The sequence below is a fragment of the Rhinolophus ferrumequinum genome, chromosome 2 (assembly GCF_004115265.2).
Source record: "Rhinolophus ferrumequinum isolate MPI-CBG mRhiFer1 chromosome 2, mRhiFer1_v1.p, whole genome shotgun sequence".
Taxonomy (NCBI): Eukaryota; Metazoa; Chordata; class Mammalia; order Chiroptera; family Rhinolophidae; genus Rhinolophus; species Rhinolophus ferrumequinum.
The window spans coordinates 45399934-45417175 of record NC_046285.1 but is presented as its reverse complement, the minus strand read 5'-3'; the positions used below and the strand labels follow the sequence as shown (position 1 = coordinate 45417175).

At 39.6% G+C, this 17242-nt stretch overlaps 1 protein-coding gene across 1 annotated transcript in view; it reads right to left on the bottom strand.

Moving 5' to 3' along the window:
- CFAP91 (cilia and flagella associated protein 91) overlaps positions 1-17242 on the bottom strand; it is a 61012-nt gene that overhangs the window by 5412 nt on the left and 38358 nt on the right. Inside the window, 8 exon segments of the mRNA XM_033129977.1 lie at positions 417-472; positions 1520-1681; positions 4039-4130; positions 4668-4816; positions 8663-8884; positions 11762-11908; positions 13099-13170; positions 14614-14730. Coding sequence (XP_032985868.1) covers positions 1521-1681; positions 4039-4130; positions 4668-4816; positions 8663-8884; positions 11762-11908; positions 13099-13170; positions 14614-14730 — 960 coding nt within the window. The 3' untranslated portion in view covers positions 417-472; position 1520.

Here is a 17242-nt window from a genome sequence, read left to right as displayed (position 1 = left end):
AAAATGCTTTGGTCTTTGAATTTCTGTTATACAGATAGTATATAACGTTATGTGTAAATACATGGTTTATATCTTCAATGATTTCAGAGGTTATTTCATTGTTAATTAAAAACAAAAGACTTTCTGCTGTGATTTATAGCCACAGCTTCATATTTAAGAGTCCTACATCAGTTTTCTCTCTGCTCTCTTTCTTAATTTCCCCCTCCTTTCAACCGTCCTTCCATGATCCTCTTTTATTGAGAATTAAGGTCCTCATAGATTCCCCTGCAGAGGGTCTCTTGGTCACATGTGCATGGACAAGCCTCTAGGGAAATTATTCGTATAAAATTATACAGTTAGTGGCAGAGCTGGCCAATACCCAGACCTCCTAACTGCCAGGCTCAAATTTCCCCCGACGTCGTGGTGCCTTTCCTTACCTGGTAGCACACCCTCAGGCCAAAACAGCGCATGATGTTCCTCTACCATGGGACGGCTGAGGGAAAAGGTACAGGCAAAGGGTTCACTCCTTTCCCCGTCTCATGAGATTTTTACTTTCAATTGACTCTCTAGCTCTGTTCTTCTAGTAATCTGAGAGGTGGTATATGTCAACTACGTTACTAAGAAATACCACTGAAGGTAAAAATGACCCATGATTAGGATTTAGCATGTGACTGGGAGGCGCTTTAAATGAACTATTAATACCAAATAGGAAACCGTAGCTTTGAGCTTTCCTGAGTGTGCTGACTTTGGTCACTGGGAAAATCAATTAGGGAGACATTGGAAACTTCGCCTATGGAACTATTACAAGAGATACTGGTCCAGGGTCATGAAAAGCAAGCCAGCTCCCACACCCACCCAATGTGAATCTCTTCCCTGCACCTGAGCTTTGTCACCTGCGGGCAAGAGAAAATAGCTATGGGTCCTCTGTGTGGATATGGCAAGAGCTCCCACAGGAGGAAAAACACATGATTCTTCCCTGCTGGATGGACACTGTGGTGCCTGTCTTATCATATCTTTCTGAGTAGAATGATACTCAAATCCCATTAAATGTGGTCTCTGTTAGTCTCGTGAGTATGAGTTGAGGCTGAAACCAACCCCTCGTGGGCATTGCAGAAGGTGTCCGGGCTAGAACCAGGCAGGCTGTGCCTCATGCTATGTGTAAAACTAGCACAATGTGATAGGGTACCTTGTGCACCTCCATAAGAACAAGCTTTTTTATATATATATATAATAACACTGACATATTTTGTAGCTTTATTTGCAATGGAATACTGTCACGTGCTAAAAGAAACCATAAAAATAATCTGGAGTCCCGTTTTCTGGTCACGAGAGTCCAATTGCTATGATATCAACTCTATTCTCTAATAATTTCAATAGTACATTCCATAACCTAGATGAAATGTGCCAATTTAAATGGGAGTGCTTCATTTTCTTAAACAACAATCTCTTCCCATTATGATCGTGAGAGTGCAGTACAAAGCTGAATGAGGCTACTTTTCGTCCTCTCTCTACTTCCTTTCAGATGAAAAATCAAACTCACCTTAGCTGTCTTTCTCCTTTTGAGTTTCTTTCTTAAGTAACTTGTCAGTGTTTGAGACCTCATCTTGCTGTTGCTGAGCAAAATTCCTTAGGAGCATGGATTCCGTGTGCCTGTGGACGAGCTGATGGGCTGCTAGAATATGCTTCCTCTGTGCGTTCCTCACTGTGCCAAAGTGACAGAAGAATTTTTACTCTGAAAGTCTGAATGAAATTATTCCCAAAGCTTTTCAAGAAAGCAGTGATAGAAATGATAATTTTGCATTGTAACGCAAATTTCATGATGCAAAGATCATATATGACTTAAAGGTAAGGTGTCTCATATTTCTCTTTGAGCATTAGTTCCTAATATGGAGGGTACTGGTTGATTGGGAATGAGTTTCTGAGCTCATGGCTTTAGAAAGTGGTCCTAGCTCCGTACCCTAAGAATGTTTATTATCAAGGCTTAGTATGTGAAGCATCCCATATCCCTTGGAAAGGAGTGATCATGATGATGATATCTTAGCAGTCAGCATCTGTCCTTACTTTGGGCCAGCTATTGTTTTAAGCAGTTGGCATATAATTATTCATTTAAACCACCCCACAACCCTTAAAGAGAGTATTATTAATATCCCCATTTTCAGATGAGGAAACTGAAACACAGAGATTAGGTAATTTGTCCAAAGTCATCCAGCTAGTAAAGGACAGTAGGAAGTCCTGTGGATTAGATTTTGTGCTACGTAGGTATCAGCTGGTTTATATAGGGTACATCACACTGGAACCGATAGCACTTCACAATTGCATGGTCGACTTTGGAACCTCACAGGCCATGTTTCAAATCTGCAAGTCGTATAATGTCTCTAAGCACTAATCTCCTTCAATGAAAAATGAGAACACACCCACCGCTGTTGTAAGAAATTGAGATAAAGTACTTTTCTTAAATGTTTAGTACCTGGTCTGGAACTTAGTATGGATTTAAAATTTGGCAGTTACTGTTATTTTTGTATGTATATAAAGGTCTCTTCAAGGTCTTTCCAATGTATGAGCTTTTTTACAAAAAAGATATCTGGAAACGGTCTGTATATAATATTATCTTCATTGGGGATAAAGAGTATATGTAGTACATATGGTTCTCCTATTTGAAAAGAGAAACAAAAGGTCCCTATCCATATGGTATGTGTGTAAAGGGAAGAGGTAAGGACCTGCCAAACTTGCCCACCGACCAGTTCCACTGGATTTCTTCAGCTCAAGTCCCCCCTCCGGCTCTTTCCCTCAGAGCCAGGGTCACAGACTAGTAACTATTCAACACACTATTTCCCCCTGTCCTTCAATTCCCTCAGGTGGAATTGATCTGAAGCTGACCTCACTTGGGACCTAGGAGAAGTAGAAAGGAGTTGCATACATTCTTAAGGATCCAGATAACACAAGATCCCTCTTACAGTGTAAGATGACACAGAAATATTTATTATTTGATCTGGAAATTAAATTTTGTTGCTGTAGGCACTATCACACACTGTTGATGGGAGTATGAATTAGAACAATATTTTTGTGGTGGCAATTGGGTAGTACCTACCAAAATGTATAATGCACATACCCTACTTTTTAGCATTACACTGCTAGGAATTTACTCTCAAAAGCATGACCAGGATATGTGTAAAATACACTAATTGCAGCACCAGTAGTTATAGGAAAACACACTGGAAACAAACTAAACACTTATTGCTAGAGGGTACTGTTTTAAAAATTACAGTTCAATCATACAATGAGAAAATAAGATATTTCTTTGTTCTCTTGAAATGCATGTGAACTCCATCATTCCTTTATCCCTGGTTACGTGACTGGAAATCACTTTTACACTTCTCTTAAACCTCTCCAGAATCCCCCTGCATAACTCTGAAGCCTTCTGAGATATTATTTCATTTAAATATTGCACCCCTCCCTCTGGCATCAGGTCTGAAAGCTCCAGAAGAATATTCTTTTTTTTAAGACATGTTTGTTTGTTTGTTTCTCCTTCTCTATTGACTGAAAGCAGCAATCTTTAAAAACATGCCACTTCTGACGAGTGACATATGAGGATATTTATACTTAGACACAGTCCTGGAAGAAACTCAAGATATTTGTGACACAGAGAGAGCACAGAGTCGATTTAAGCCCTTGATGGCATCCCAGCTTTTCAACACCTGCCTTGCATGTGCCCTGCCTAACAAAACGATGCTATAGTTTGAAAATCTTACACATTCTCAACATTTGCTTTAAGTTTAAAAAAAAAAATCAAGTCCCAAAATAGACCTCTTCTGGGAACTTGGGAACTTCCTGTTAAAGAAGGTTTGGATTTTGATACTCTGTCAAACTTATTAGAACTATACTCCATTTGTACTAGAGGTGACTATACTCTGGAATCCGATGGTGTGAAGAGAACTTGACATAACTCTGAAATAAAAAAACTCAGTGGTTCTCCTTCAGAAATTTCTGCAAATCTCTGGGATAGTGAAAATCATTCACATCTTTAAAAACTCATAAAGTGCAGCATTTACATTGGCTTACCTTTTTCTTTGACAAAGTCCCTTTGCACCTCTGGGATCAGGAAACTATAAACCAACTCAGCAACAATTTCCTCTGACTGAAGCTGAGTTCGACTGAAAAAAAAAAATTAAACTATTTTCTTTGTTGCTTTACTTGAGCTGCCTATTTATACTGAGATCCTCCTCACTTGTGTAAGGAACTCCACTGCTCAAATCCCGCCATAGCCTTTTCCTGGATTAAGTGATCTGAAACATTATATTCCTGCTGAGCTTGGTTAACTCCATGAAAAATTCCTATTTGACCCTGTCCTTCGTTTGTCCTGTCTGCCTGGAAGGGAATGTTAGAGATACAACTTATACCTGGAAGCCAAACACCTTGGGGTGAAGTCCAGGTAGTGTTGCATGTACTTACTCACACTGCTTTCATGCTTGTAGTATTCTAAAAGCAAGTAATATGAAAGTGATCCAGACTGCACAGGATAACTGAAAATTCTATTCCCAATGCTCCTACCATACAAAGGTATAGGCGTGTTAGCTTCCAAAGAGTTATGCAAACCAAGCAATGGACAGTGAAGCATGGTGTCCTTGGTGGTAAAAGCTTCAGCTCTTAACACTGCATATAAGTCACGGTACCACTCTCTTGGTACATACCGGCTCTCCATTTCGTAAGCAATGTCATTGATTTTCTTAGCCATCTTCTCAATTTCGGCCCTGGCTTGTTCTTCTGCAGTATTCTCTTCAGTGTTCAGTATTATGTCTTCCAGATAGGAAGTTATAGTACTTTGGTGAACTTTAACCACCTGCAAAAACCCAAAATAACCCCAGTTACTGAGAACAGGAATCCTACTATTAACAAGACAAGAAAAATGCACAAACATTGGTTGACTTTTTTTTTTTTTTAGCACATCTATTTCCTTCATTAATTTGATAGTCACCTCACTGACCATTCCTTTTCTTTACTATCTAGTCAGTCTGTTTCCAATCCACTTGCCTGCCCATTCTGGGGTAGGCAGCCTCCTCCCATCTAGCCCATTTGAGAATCATGGGTCTTACTTGCAGGTGGGTAATATAACAATTCAGAAAGGTTATAGGCTTCACAGTGAATAACGCTGTTTTGGATCCTGGCTTTGTTCTTACCAGCAAGGTGACTTGGCCAAACTACCTAACTATGGCAGAGACTTAGAGGTATTTCCCAATGTCCTTTCTCTCCTTCCTCTTAAATAATAAAGCCCCTGGATTTTAGCTGAGCAAAATGTCCCTAGAACAAAGACTATATTTCCTAGCTTCCATAGTTCTGGCCAAGGGAATATATACAGAAGTGATCTGAGCACCTTCCAGAAAGGATTCTTAAAGGAGAAGATCTAACTTACTTTTTTTCCTTTCTCATTTCATAGGGACCCAATGCTGGAGCATTAGAAGTCATCTTAAACTGCTATGCGGTCCATGCATTAGGGACAGAAATGCAGAAAGCTGGAGGGACCCTGGGTCTCTAATGAATTTTTTTTTCGACTATCACATCAGCTCAGCCCTGCACTGCTTCTTTTTTAAGCTTCCTTGAAACTGTGAAATATGATACATGATTAGAGAAGTACAGAGTGTGTAAATGTAGAGTGTAATGAATCAGAGTAAAGCCAGCACCCACGCAGCCACTGCTAGTAACCTAGAAGACCGCGCTGGGCGCTTCCTGACCACAGCCCTTTTCCAAACTCATGATTTTATAGTGAACACTTCCTTTTGTTTATAGTTTTGCTCCCCAAGTATACAACCATAAATAAGACAGTTAAGTTTTGCCCATTTCACAGGTAGACACACAGGAAGGATCAAACACGGCACACTTAATTTTGTATGGATTCTGTCCCCTCATCATATTTTGAGCTTCTTGGGTGAGGGCACTTTTCTATTTCGTATCTGAATATTTCTTTGTGTCTGAGATAATGCATGGGACTCAGTAACAACTCAGTACCTGTTTCCTGACTGGCACTGCAGCAGGACTCTGAGTATGTAATGTCTACTGGGTCTCTACCTGGAAACACCAAGTCCATAACCTTGAATCCCTATGCCATTCCTATGGGAGAGACCAAATGACCAGTTTAATACAGCATCAACCAAGCAAGCAGGCAACCAAAATACATTTGCTCAATATCTGTTCTATGCAGGCATCTAGGCCGGTGCTATAGAAGCCACCAAGGCCTATACAACACGCCTGCTCCAGGAGCCCCGTCTCACTCAGGAAGCAAGTCACACTTATATGGGGCGGTTAGACAACTGAGTCTTGTAATAGTTCAGAGGTGGGAAGTTTCAGAGGGTTCACTGCAGCAACATACATATTTGTGTGTTTCTGTATATCTTTACACATGTGTGAGTTTCCGGGTACATTTGTGCTTGTATGTGCATGACTGACTAAGTGAACATACAGGTAGCTATATGTGTGTCTCCACATGTCCCTCCATGTCTGTGATAATGAGCACACTGGATTATATTTGTGCGTATGTATTTGTGCGTGTGCCTGCAAAAGTGTGTATGTTTAAATATGAGTCTATATTCCTCAGTATTTATGTTATTTTTCTGAAAATTTACTTAATGTAAACATTCTGTGTTTTGGTATATTTATGTGCCAGTATATTTGTCTTTAACAGGGCTGTATGAAGGGAGGTTGAGAATTTAAATGACAAATGGTATTTGAATGGGGGTCAACAGATGGATACATTCTTTACATAAATGATCCTTAAATCAGGTGCAAGGGTCATCTTAACTCTTTCTTGCCTTCCTAGACATGGCTGACATGTCCTGGGGTCATTCCTACTTAGGAGATACCTTCTCAGAAGCCTTTTACCAGCTTCTTCTTTTCTGTGTTTTTGAGCATAGTGGTTCCTCTGTTCCTTTCCTTTTTATTCTCACTCCCAGTTGGATCTTCCCATTCTAGCTGGTTTTTTCTTAGTGATATAAGGTAGGGGATAGTAAGTTCTGATTTGTTAATTTCTAAATATCAGTAACTCTTTTTGAAGCTAAATGTGTTAGGATGGTAGGCAGCTAGAATACGAATTATTGTATAGTTAAAAAGCTGGACTTACCACAAGATGGCCACGGGGTTTCGAAAATTAATCTGGGGAACGTAATTTAGTGGTTACCAGAGGGTAAGGGGGTTGGGGGGTGGTAGATGAGGGTAAGGGGGATCAAATATATGGTGATGGAAGGAGAACTGACTCTGGGTGGTGAACACACAGTGTAATTTATAGATGATGTTATACAGAATTGTACACCTGAAATCTATGTAATTTTACTAACAATTGTCACCCCAATAAAAAAAAAAGCTGAACTTGACAATATAGAACCCCAAACTTAAGCTGTATAAAGGAAGGACAATCTGTTTTGTTTCAATCAATTTTGTAATTAAGAAAAACATACACCAAATACTATTCATGGATCAATCCTAATTCCATGGGAATTGGGTAAATCCTTAAAAAATCTCAAATCAAATATGAAGACTCCAAATTGATGTAGCAGTTTTTTCTTTCTGTTTTTAACTGAGACGCTCAAAAGTATCCACATATATAATTCAGACAGCCATCTTGGACAAGAATTTTTTTAAGTTCCAGGTTGGCTCTTTCCTTCCCATGTGGCCCACATCTGGTCCAAGGGAAACTCTCACACAGTCTCACACAGGTCCTTGCCTTGACATATTCTGAGTGTTGCCGGCCACCCATACAGCCTCTTCTGTGCCCACCTCCAAAGCAGCCAGCTTGCCCAGCTCCCCTCCTCTCCATTCCTAGGGGGTTTGACACCCTAACTGAAAGAATACATATCAAGTTCTCTAGGGAGCACAGGAAAGGGAAGTATCACCCCCATACTCTGGTGTTTTTTGAGGGGAGTATTAGTCACAGCATTAGTCACCCCTTTAAAGAAATCTTCCTCACCAATCCCTCCAATTTCAACACTTGACCTTTTATATTCTCAAGAATGCTTTGATATATTACTGGTTCCTCGAATTTCCTCTGAATTTGCATCTTGGTCACTTTGGAATTTCACATCCATTGTGTCTTGGTCAGAATTCTAATTTACCAGCCTGGTACCCTAACTCTCAAGTTTGTACTTTAGCCAAAACCTCTCTGCTAATTCTATCTTGGATATCTATCTGCTGAAATGACAACTCTAGTTAAGATGTCTTAAACTTAATATAAATCAAATTCCTACTAACCCATGTCCCTAAACCTATTCCACTATCAGCTTTCCTTCCTCAGAAAATAGTACAATCATCTTCCCAGTTGCTTAAGCTGGAAACTGGACATTATATGTGACTTCTCCAGTTTCTCTGGCCTAAACTACTTCCACAGCTTCCTTTCTGGACTCCTCGTTTCCACTCTGTCCTTCCACCAACCTGTTCTCCATAGAGAAAGCATAATAATGTGTCACTGGGCCCCATTTGTTTCCTTCATGAAACCTTACTACATTTTCTAGTTCTACACTTACTTGCATGTTATATAGTAAGCTCCAAAGTATCCACAATGCCTTTGCACATAGGAACTCAATACATATTTGTTGAATACAATGAAAAATAAAAAACAAATGCCATTTCCTATTATGAGTTTCCTTTGGTTTGACTCGGCTCCTTACAGACAGTTTCCAGACATCGCGCTGCCCCCACTTGCCTCCTTAAATATCTGGTCCTCTTCCCGCAGACGCCTTTGCTCCACCTGGCGCCGACCACTCTCTTCGGCTTCCCGCATCCTCCGCTGTCGTTCAGCCAACATGGCAAAGGCATGGATTCTCCTCTCTTCCTGTAATCTCACCAGCTCTTTGGAGAGGAAGTCAAACATGTCTGCCAGCGCCCTTCCTTCCAGTCCAGCCAAATGGTTTTCAACTACTGACACCTTAAAAATAACATAATTTTAAGGATGCAAATTCCGCTAAGAATGGTGATTTATAAAGAAGGTTGCTGGATTACCCAACACTCTGACAGTCACTACATGTTCAGAATGCACTTTGTTTTTATTAGTTATATTACCTCTTGACTGGCCCCATCCAAGGGTTTTTACTAGGAAAACTTAAGACACAAACTTAGACATGAGAAAGTGGATTGCTCAGTCACTGGTGGATTGTAGTCCTCAAATTATAAGGACGATTTAGCAAAACATTTGTTAATGTCCACACAGACTGTATTTTTTTAATTTCAAATTTATATAGAAGGTAGGGTGCTATGTCTTTCCAATATTGAAGTGAAATGTCAAGGGTTTTATTAAAATATAATATTAGAATTTAATAAAATAGGATCTCCTAGAATTTCACTCATGATACCTTTTAATTTTGTAATGCTTGATCCTTTAACACAAGTTTGGGGAATTTTAAGATCTTGAATAACATGAAAGTAGAAAATCCATGGAACGTTTTACTCCTTTTTTCTTTTAACTTTTATTTATTTTAAGTGTGTTTTTCCAGGACCCATCAGCTCCAAGTCAAATAGTTGTTTCAATCTAGTTGTGGAGGGCGCAGCCCACAGTGGCCCATGTAGGGATCGAACCGGCAACCTTGTTGTTAAGAGCACTGCGTTCTAACCAACTGAGCTAACTGCCCATCCCTTTTTATTCTTTTAAATAACTGCAAAGTCATTAACAACTATCTTTGAAACAGAGCAGGAAAAATACACGTCTATGTGATCACTGAGGTAAAACAGAGGTCCGGAGCCACAATGAGCCAGGAATGAGCCACAATATCTATTTATGGATCCCTGTGTCCCGGCTTTGACACCTGGAGAATAAATGTGTCTAAGAAGATTGTATCCCTTGAAACTTCAACCTGTTCCCTCTCTCATCCTCAACTATAAAGAACAGCTCTCCTCCCAGTCACATGGACTTTAACATTGACAGTTCTGCCACTGTGCTCAGTTCCCGTCTCGTTTGTATCTGAAAGGGAGGAAATCCACACAGGTCTCAAAGGTGATATGGCTACTGGGTGAGACTGTCATTCGGGTGTTACTCACCCTCCTCCTTACCCACCGCCTAGCCCAACATACCTTCTAACCACAAAGTCCAGCTTTACCTACAGGGAGAGGTGGAAAGAAAGGGAGAGACTAAGAACGTCTCACTACGCCTTACACTTATACACCATGTTCATTCAGCCCAGAGATCACCGGTTTTCTCATGCCCAGGGATCACAGCCCCTCACTTGGGCACAGACACAACCTTTAAAATCCCGAGATGGCTACCTGTTCCTGTTTAGCTTCCTCCCTCAGCAAGAACTGGGGGTATGCTCAAATAGTGCAATTTACTTTGAAAATTAAGTAAAATATTCAGCGAGGTGATTCGGCTGCAGTCACATCAGGTAATGCATTACGTAATTGGGAACTGTGCATTTTCTGGATTGTTTTCCACAGAAAATATAGGACAAGGAGAAAGGAGAGGATCAGCATTTGCCGCAAGCACCTGTGAGGGGCCTGTTCCCTCGGCCCCTGCTCATCACGGGTGTATGTAAGCACAGGGGCAAGTCAGCAGGGGGAGTCCTTGGCTGCTATTGCTCTTCCCATTAACTCCTCCCTTAGCTCTTAGCTGACATGATACCAGTCAGGTATTTGTCCACTACATGGCATAGGTGAGTGGAAAAGCCTTGATTGGCTTAGCTATACCTGCCAGGGTCTATAATCTGAAACCTCACAGGGCCCAGGAGGGCATTTGCCTATCCAGGTCCTGGGACCTGGTGCTTCCAGGGCATTCTGTTCCCCATCTGAACGGAAGTGCAGCCCTGCCTCCATCATTTCCAGGACTCTCAGACTCTAGATTCAGAGACTCCAGTGTCCACATTTTCTTCTTCTTTCTATGGTCCTTCTGTTGGGTCTCACAGCCCCAACCTATCTTCCTGCCTCCCCCAGACTCAGGGACCATCCAGTCCTGCTGTCATGTAAAAGGAAAAACGCTGTGCTCATTTCCAAGCTGCTTATCATTTGTGCCCAATTCTACGCAGCACAAGAGTTATGGTACTAAAGGTGGGTCATATTAACTCTACTGTAAGTTTACTTTCTTAGAACACTAAAGTCTGTGCCAATTGATTCTTTGTCACATTGATTTACAGATAAGCGGGAGAGGTAGTAAAAGTGCATCTGCAATGCAGTCAACAACATTACAAACTGTGTATATAGAGACGAACACCAGAAGAGAACAGGAAAACATTTACAGTTGTTGGGTTAGAGCTGCTATTACCAGCTGTTGTCAGGTGAGCAAGGCAAGGCACAGGTTGTGATGAAAGTCACAAAATAGCATGAGATAGCAACATACTTAATATGCAGTATAACCAGCATGAGCTATGTAGAGCTCCAAAGCTCATACATAAGTGCTGATATTTAAAAATAAATCTCATTTCTCACTTTTTTCTTATTGCTTTTTTTACTTATTCATTCTGCTAAGTTCCCACTAACTGAGATATACACGTAGTAGAGATGCCAAATATTTAAGAAAAATTGGAAGGGAAAATCCTTTTAAAATGTAGTTTATTTTTTCTTTTATCTTTTTCCTTTTTTGTGTGTGTGCAAATAATGAAAATAAGACCATCTTCAATTCACTGAGGGCAATTTGAATGGGGATACAAATTATGGGCTACAGCAGCATTGTTTAAAAATGCTGACTGTGACAGAGCGATGGGATTGTGGGGGAATGTTTCTGTCTCAACATTTTATCATCATGATAATGTTGCTCATGCAATAATAAAAAGCAGGGAAGAAAACGTAACAAGAAAGTTAACAAGAAAGAAAAAGTAAGAACCTTGTGTTGGTACAAGTGCCTCTGCCGCTGTAAGGCCAAGGTGACTTGCTTCTCGGCTTTCTTCACCAGCCTGTCATCTTCTTGCAGTGCATGGGTGGTGCGCAGCTCTTGGATCAACTCCAGTCGCTTTTCTTTCCCTTCGAACATCTATATCAAATGAAATAAAAAAGAGTCTTGCAAATTAGCATCCCTTGCAGCAGGTACAAGGACTCACACGCAATGACTTGTGACAGTGGGTTCTCTTCTGCCTTTGGGGAGGACAGAGCAGGTGTGTTCCGCAGAGCAAGTTCAGCCCTCTTTTCTACACCTGCAGCTGCTCAGGCAGAGAAGGAGCTTAGTTAAGAAGGAGTTGTTTACTCAATTTCTTAAAATGCCTTGCAAAGACAAGGTGATAACTTAGGGTCATATTAAGAAACTTGAACCTCCCCTCATTTCCTGTGCTCCTTCCCTAAGAAACCTGGGGATGGTATAGTTCATGGCCATATGTTTTTTTTCCCAATAGATCTGCCCCTGGTTTGTAAGATACAAAGTGCTATCTGAACTGTGGCATTTCTCCTGGGGAAATACTGAAAGGAGAGGAAAGAAAAATGCGGAACCCAAGATGCTCGCCCAGCTTCCCTGGACTTATTCTTCAAAACTGAGTCTCTTAAAAGTTATAACTGTCTAGGGACAAGAAAAGGTTTGTAGCTGGGGCTTTATATCAGTCCATTTTTAAATTGAGTGCCTGCTCTGGCAGCACAAATAATCTGGCTGAGGCGTTACAGTTAGGGAGACCAGAGGTGAATTTGCTGGCAATTAACATCATCGCTCTCAGACTCACATTACTTGCCTGTAAAAGGGGGGAATGGATAGAAAAAAAGAGATGATATAGAGAGAGCAAAGAATATATAATGTGAGCATATAGTAGGGGTTCAAAACTGTAGTTATTATGCAGCTATTTCATTTATTATTCAGGTATTGTTATCTATATGCAAACTCAAATAATTGTACTATGACTTTGTCAAAAATTAGGAAATCCACTTGGTTTGTGATGCTTTAATGGTCAAAATTCAGGTAAGAAAATTGCTGTATTTAGCAGTCCCAAAGAAGGCAGACCTTAGTTTTACACTGTCTTGGTTACAACTGTGACAAACAGCAGGCGGGTTCTTGCTGTCCTTGACACAGTGTCCTTGACAGTGGACAATCCATAGCAGTAGAGGGAATGGTAATTCAAGGGTATAGTTCCACAGAACAGCAGGGTGCAAGAGGGAATTCACCCTGAGAAACCAAGCACATACGCATTCTCTAAATCTATTTTCAAAGCAGAAGCATAGGGCCAGCGGTGGGACCCTACACACCATGTTCTGAACGACTCTGCCCCGGAGTAACCTTTGAAGGTAGATAACAGCCATTTCTTTATCTTCTTCTTCCTAAAAGAACAAAGGGAGAACCAAGCAGTTTGAGAAGAGCAGTCAGCATCAAATAATTTTTGAAGAATCGTATCAAGCAAAAAAGACTGTGCTCAATGACAGAAGGATGTAAAGAAAAAAAACGTGGTTCCTACCCTCATTGAACATATAGTATTTTAAATGTTATTGTATTTAAAAAATCCATTATTATTTTTCATTATAAATATCATTAATGAATCATATTCAAAAGCAAAAAGTTCACCCACTGTCATGCAATCACTACAAATTAAGCCATTTTGATTTTTCTATACTCCTTTCCAGCAAAATCTTTCTTGAAGTAACAAGTATTGATAACATCTATTTTGCAATAGTTTTTTCATGTTTGACCACGAGTAGACAAAGAATACAGCGAGTCTATATCTGGGGTGCTTCTCACAAGAATTTATTACAGCTACACTGGTGAAATCAGAATATAATGTACAAGGTTAGAGATCTACAAAATTCACCTTAAATAACTATGTGTCAAAGCAGGAAGAGCAGAGTCTACAAATCTAATTAAGGCACCTCTGACTGCAGAAGAAAGCAACAGCAAAAACAATGTCATTTAACACACGTGAAAGTCCACGTGTTAACCACAGGCAGTGGCTAGCACAAAGTCAAGAAAATGGGGTGCTGTCCAGAAGCACCTCCTGGTCAGTCAGTGGGAGCACTCCAGTCCCGCCACAGAGCTGACCCATCAGGGGTGCTAGCGGCTCTCCTGTCCACTCCCCACCCTCTGAAGCACAGCAACCTGAATACAACCTGGCTTCTTGTGAGAATTGCCCTACACTGGGAGAGAGGGGGTTGACCTGCCAGGAGGGACATCTGAGTCACCAGGCAGTTGTATTTCTCTCTGTGAAATTCTAAACTTACATTGTGACATTGCTAGCAGTTTCTTATGGATTTGTTTAGTCTGAGTCGGTTCTTTAAATCCTAACCAATTCTGTACCTTGCTCAAATTAAGTAGAGTGATGTACAAAGCTGAGATACCGTTCTGATCAGAGTGAACTCTGCGTCAGTCCTGTCCCAGAAGCCAGCCTGTCGGGATGGCTTCCTGGCAAGTCATTCCTCTCCGCTTCCACCTGTCATCAGCCACCTCCCCACGTGGGAAAATAGTTACAGTAACTGACCGTCCCTTTAACGTTTTTTATTTGACATACATGAGGATTTCCCTTCTGATGCCTATTTGTCTTGGGGAATCTTTTTATTCTTTGTGTTTTCACTCTTAGATTTCATTTTCATTTTATTTTGCTTGCTTTTATGTATGTTTGATGTTTGAAAGAAACATAAGGAAAAAAGGCAACATAGGTCAGTTCTTGGGAAATCAACACTCTTAAATTATTTGTTTTTAATCCAGGCTATCCTAAGAATACGTGGGCAGCAGTGCTGAATCTAGCATTTCAAATTAAAAAGTTTCAAACTTACAGTGGAAGTCATTTCCAAGGTTGGAGTTGGAAGCCGAGGTTGAGGTACTGGCTTTCTTTGGAGAAAAAGCAGAGGTTTCTTTGGTTCAAGAACTTTATTCTTCTTATCTAGTAGTGCCTGAAATAACATAAACCACTGTCATTTCTTACCTTTGTATTTTCTTCCAACACCAGATCTAGGTCAAAGATCTGAATATCAATCAGAAATAATCTTCTCTATGGCTATGCTAGGACAGTTGGAGAAAGTCCAAAGCAGGGTGCTGTATCTCCCAAGGGATGCTATGCTATTCCTAAGGAAAAATTAACCACTGAAAAAACATGGCACATATTCTAGGTGTATCCTTTTTAATTAAAGATTTCAGGGACTTATATATATATATATTTTTGAGTTTTTAAAAGGTTCTATCATGTGTGTATGCAAGCAAAACCCCTAATGCCTATTCTTCCACATAAGCTAGTTTGCTGTTTTAAATGACTGCCTGGACAATACAAAATTTTCCTGTGCAGTAAGTGACTGAAATGTTTGGCATATTTTGCTGTTATGGGGGAGCTGAGGAGCATTATCATATGCAATTGTCTCAAAGAGAGAGAGAGAGATTTACTTTAGCCTTAAAAGCCTGCATGCCAAGATTTTTGAAAATGAACTTGTTTCCTTATAAAAGAGTGTGTCTGTTTCTGTTTCAATATACATATTTTTTTTATTTTTGATCACCAAAAATCCTGCCAAAATTATACATAAGGTTTTATTCATTCATTGGTTCCATTTTCAGCCATAGGAGGATTCTTTAACTTAAAAATATCAAAAGTTCTGATCGCTATGATTTTAAGATCATACTTTAGTGACTTTTTCATCAAATGATAATTTTTATATTATTTTTTCCCACCAAAAAATAGATAAGTGGTAAAACAACAGACACTAAGCCAAAAGTTAAAATTAATAAAAATATGCAAATTATGAGTAAAATCTGGAACCATATGAAATTACTGTGGTTGTAACAGAGCCTCTGAGTTTCTTCTAAATAAAACTGACAGCAAATATATAACAGCTCCATGATAATCACAACTAATTAATCAATAGAAAGCAGCAGCTATCTAAAAGTAACTAATAATTCTAAATTCTGACATGTCCTGAGTGAAATGCCCTGAGCAATATCACATAAAACTATTTTAAAAACAATCATTCTCAAATATTTTTGTTGGTTTTATTATGCTTTTCATTGTATTTCTTGACCTACTATTTTTCTTTTTTTTTTTAATTAAAGTTTATTGGGATGACAATTGTTAGTAAAGTTACATAGATTTCAGGTGTACAATTCTGTATCACCTCATCTATAAATCCCATTGTGTGTTCACCACCCAGAGTCAGTTCTCCTTCCATCACCATATATTTGATCCCCTTTACCCTCATCTACCACACCCCGCCCCCTTACCCTCTGGTAACCACTAAACTATTTTCTGTGTCTATGAGTTTTTGTTTCTCATTTGTTTGTCTTGTTCTTTTGTTGTTTTTGGTTTATATACCACATATCAGTGAAATCATATGGTTCTCTGCTTTTTCTGTCTGACTTATTTCGCTTAGCATTATAATCTCAAGATCCATCCATGTTGTCACAAATGGTCCTATTTCATCTTTTCTTACTGCCGAATAGTATTCCATTGTGTATATATACCACAACTTCTTTATCCATTCATCTATTGAAGGACATTTTGTTTCCATGTCTTGGCAACCATAAATAAAGCTGCAATGAACATTGTAGCACACGTGTCTGTATGTATAAATGCTTTCAGATTTTTTGGGTAGATACCCAGGAGAGGGATTGCTGGGTCATATGGTAATTCTTTCTTTTTTCCTTTTCTTTTCTTTTTTTTTTTTTTTTTAACAATTTTTAAGAGTTTATTTGAGCAAAAATCTATTTGAATTGGGCAGTATCCAATCACTAGAAAGGAACTCCAAGAAGCTGTACTAAATGAAAGACTATTATAGGGAGCAGAAATAAGGAAGTTATACTGGGGAAAAAAGCAGGTTGGTTATTGCAAAGTTCCTTTCCTTCAGGGAATGGCTAGGATCAGGCAGACTCTCTAGTCTGATCAGGTGAGTTCTGATTGACAAATTTAAGATTCCATTTCTGGAAGAACCGAAACTGTAATTAAGTTTCAGTTTGGTGAGGTGGGCCTTAGTATAAGCAACTCCATTTAGGGCCTGTTGTCTTGTTTTTAACACTCTCCATTCCTGCCTTCCCCCAGCCCTGGCAACCATCATTCTACTTTCTATTTCTATGAATCTGACTACTCTAAGCATCTTATTAAGTGGAATCATGCAATTTTTGTCTTTTTGTGACTGGTTTATTTCACTTAGCATGTCCTCAAGGTTTACTGATGTGAATGTTAGAATTTCCTTCCATGTTAAGACTGAATAATATTCCATTACATATCTCCCATATAAGGGCTTATCAATTCACCTATCAATGGATACTTGGGTTGCTTCCGAATTTTAGCTACTACGATTAATGTTGCTCTGAGCATGGGTGTACAAATATCTCTATGAGACCCTGCTTTCAATTCTTTGGTGTGTCATACGGTAATCCTATTCGTAATTTTTTGAGGAACCTCCACACTGCCTTCCATAGCGG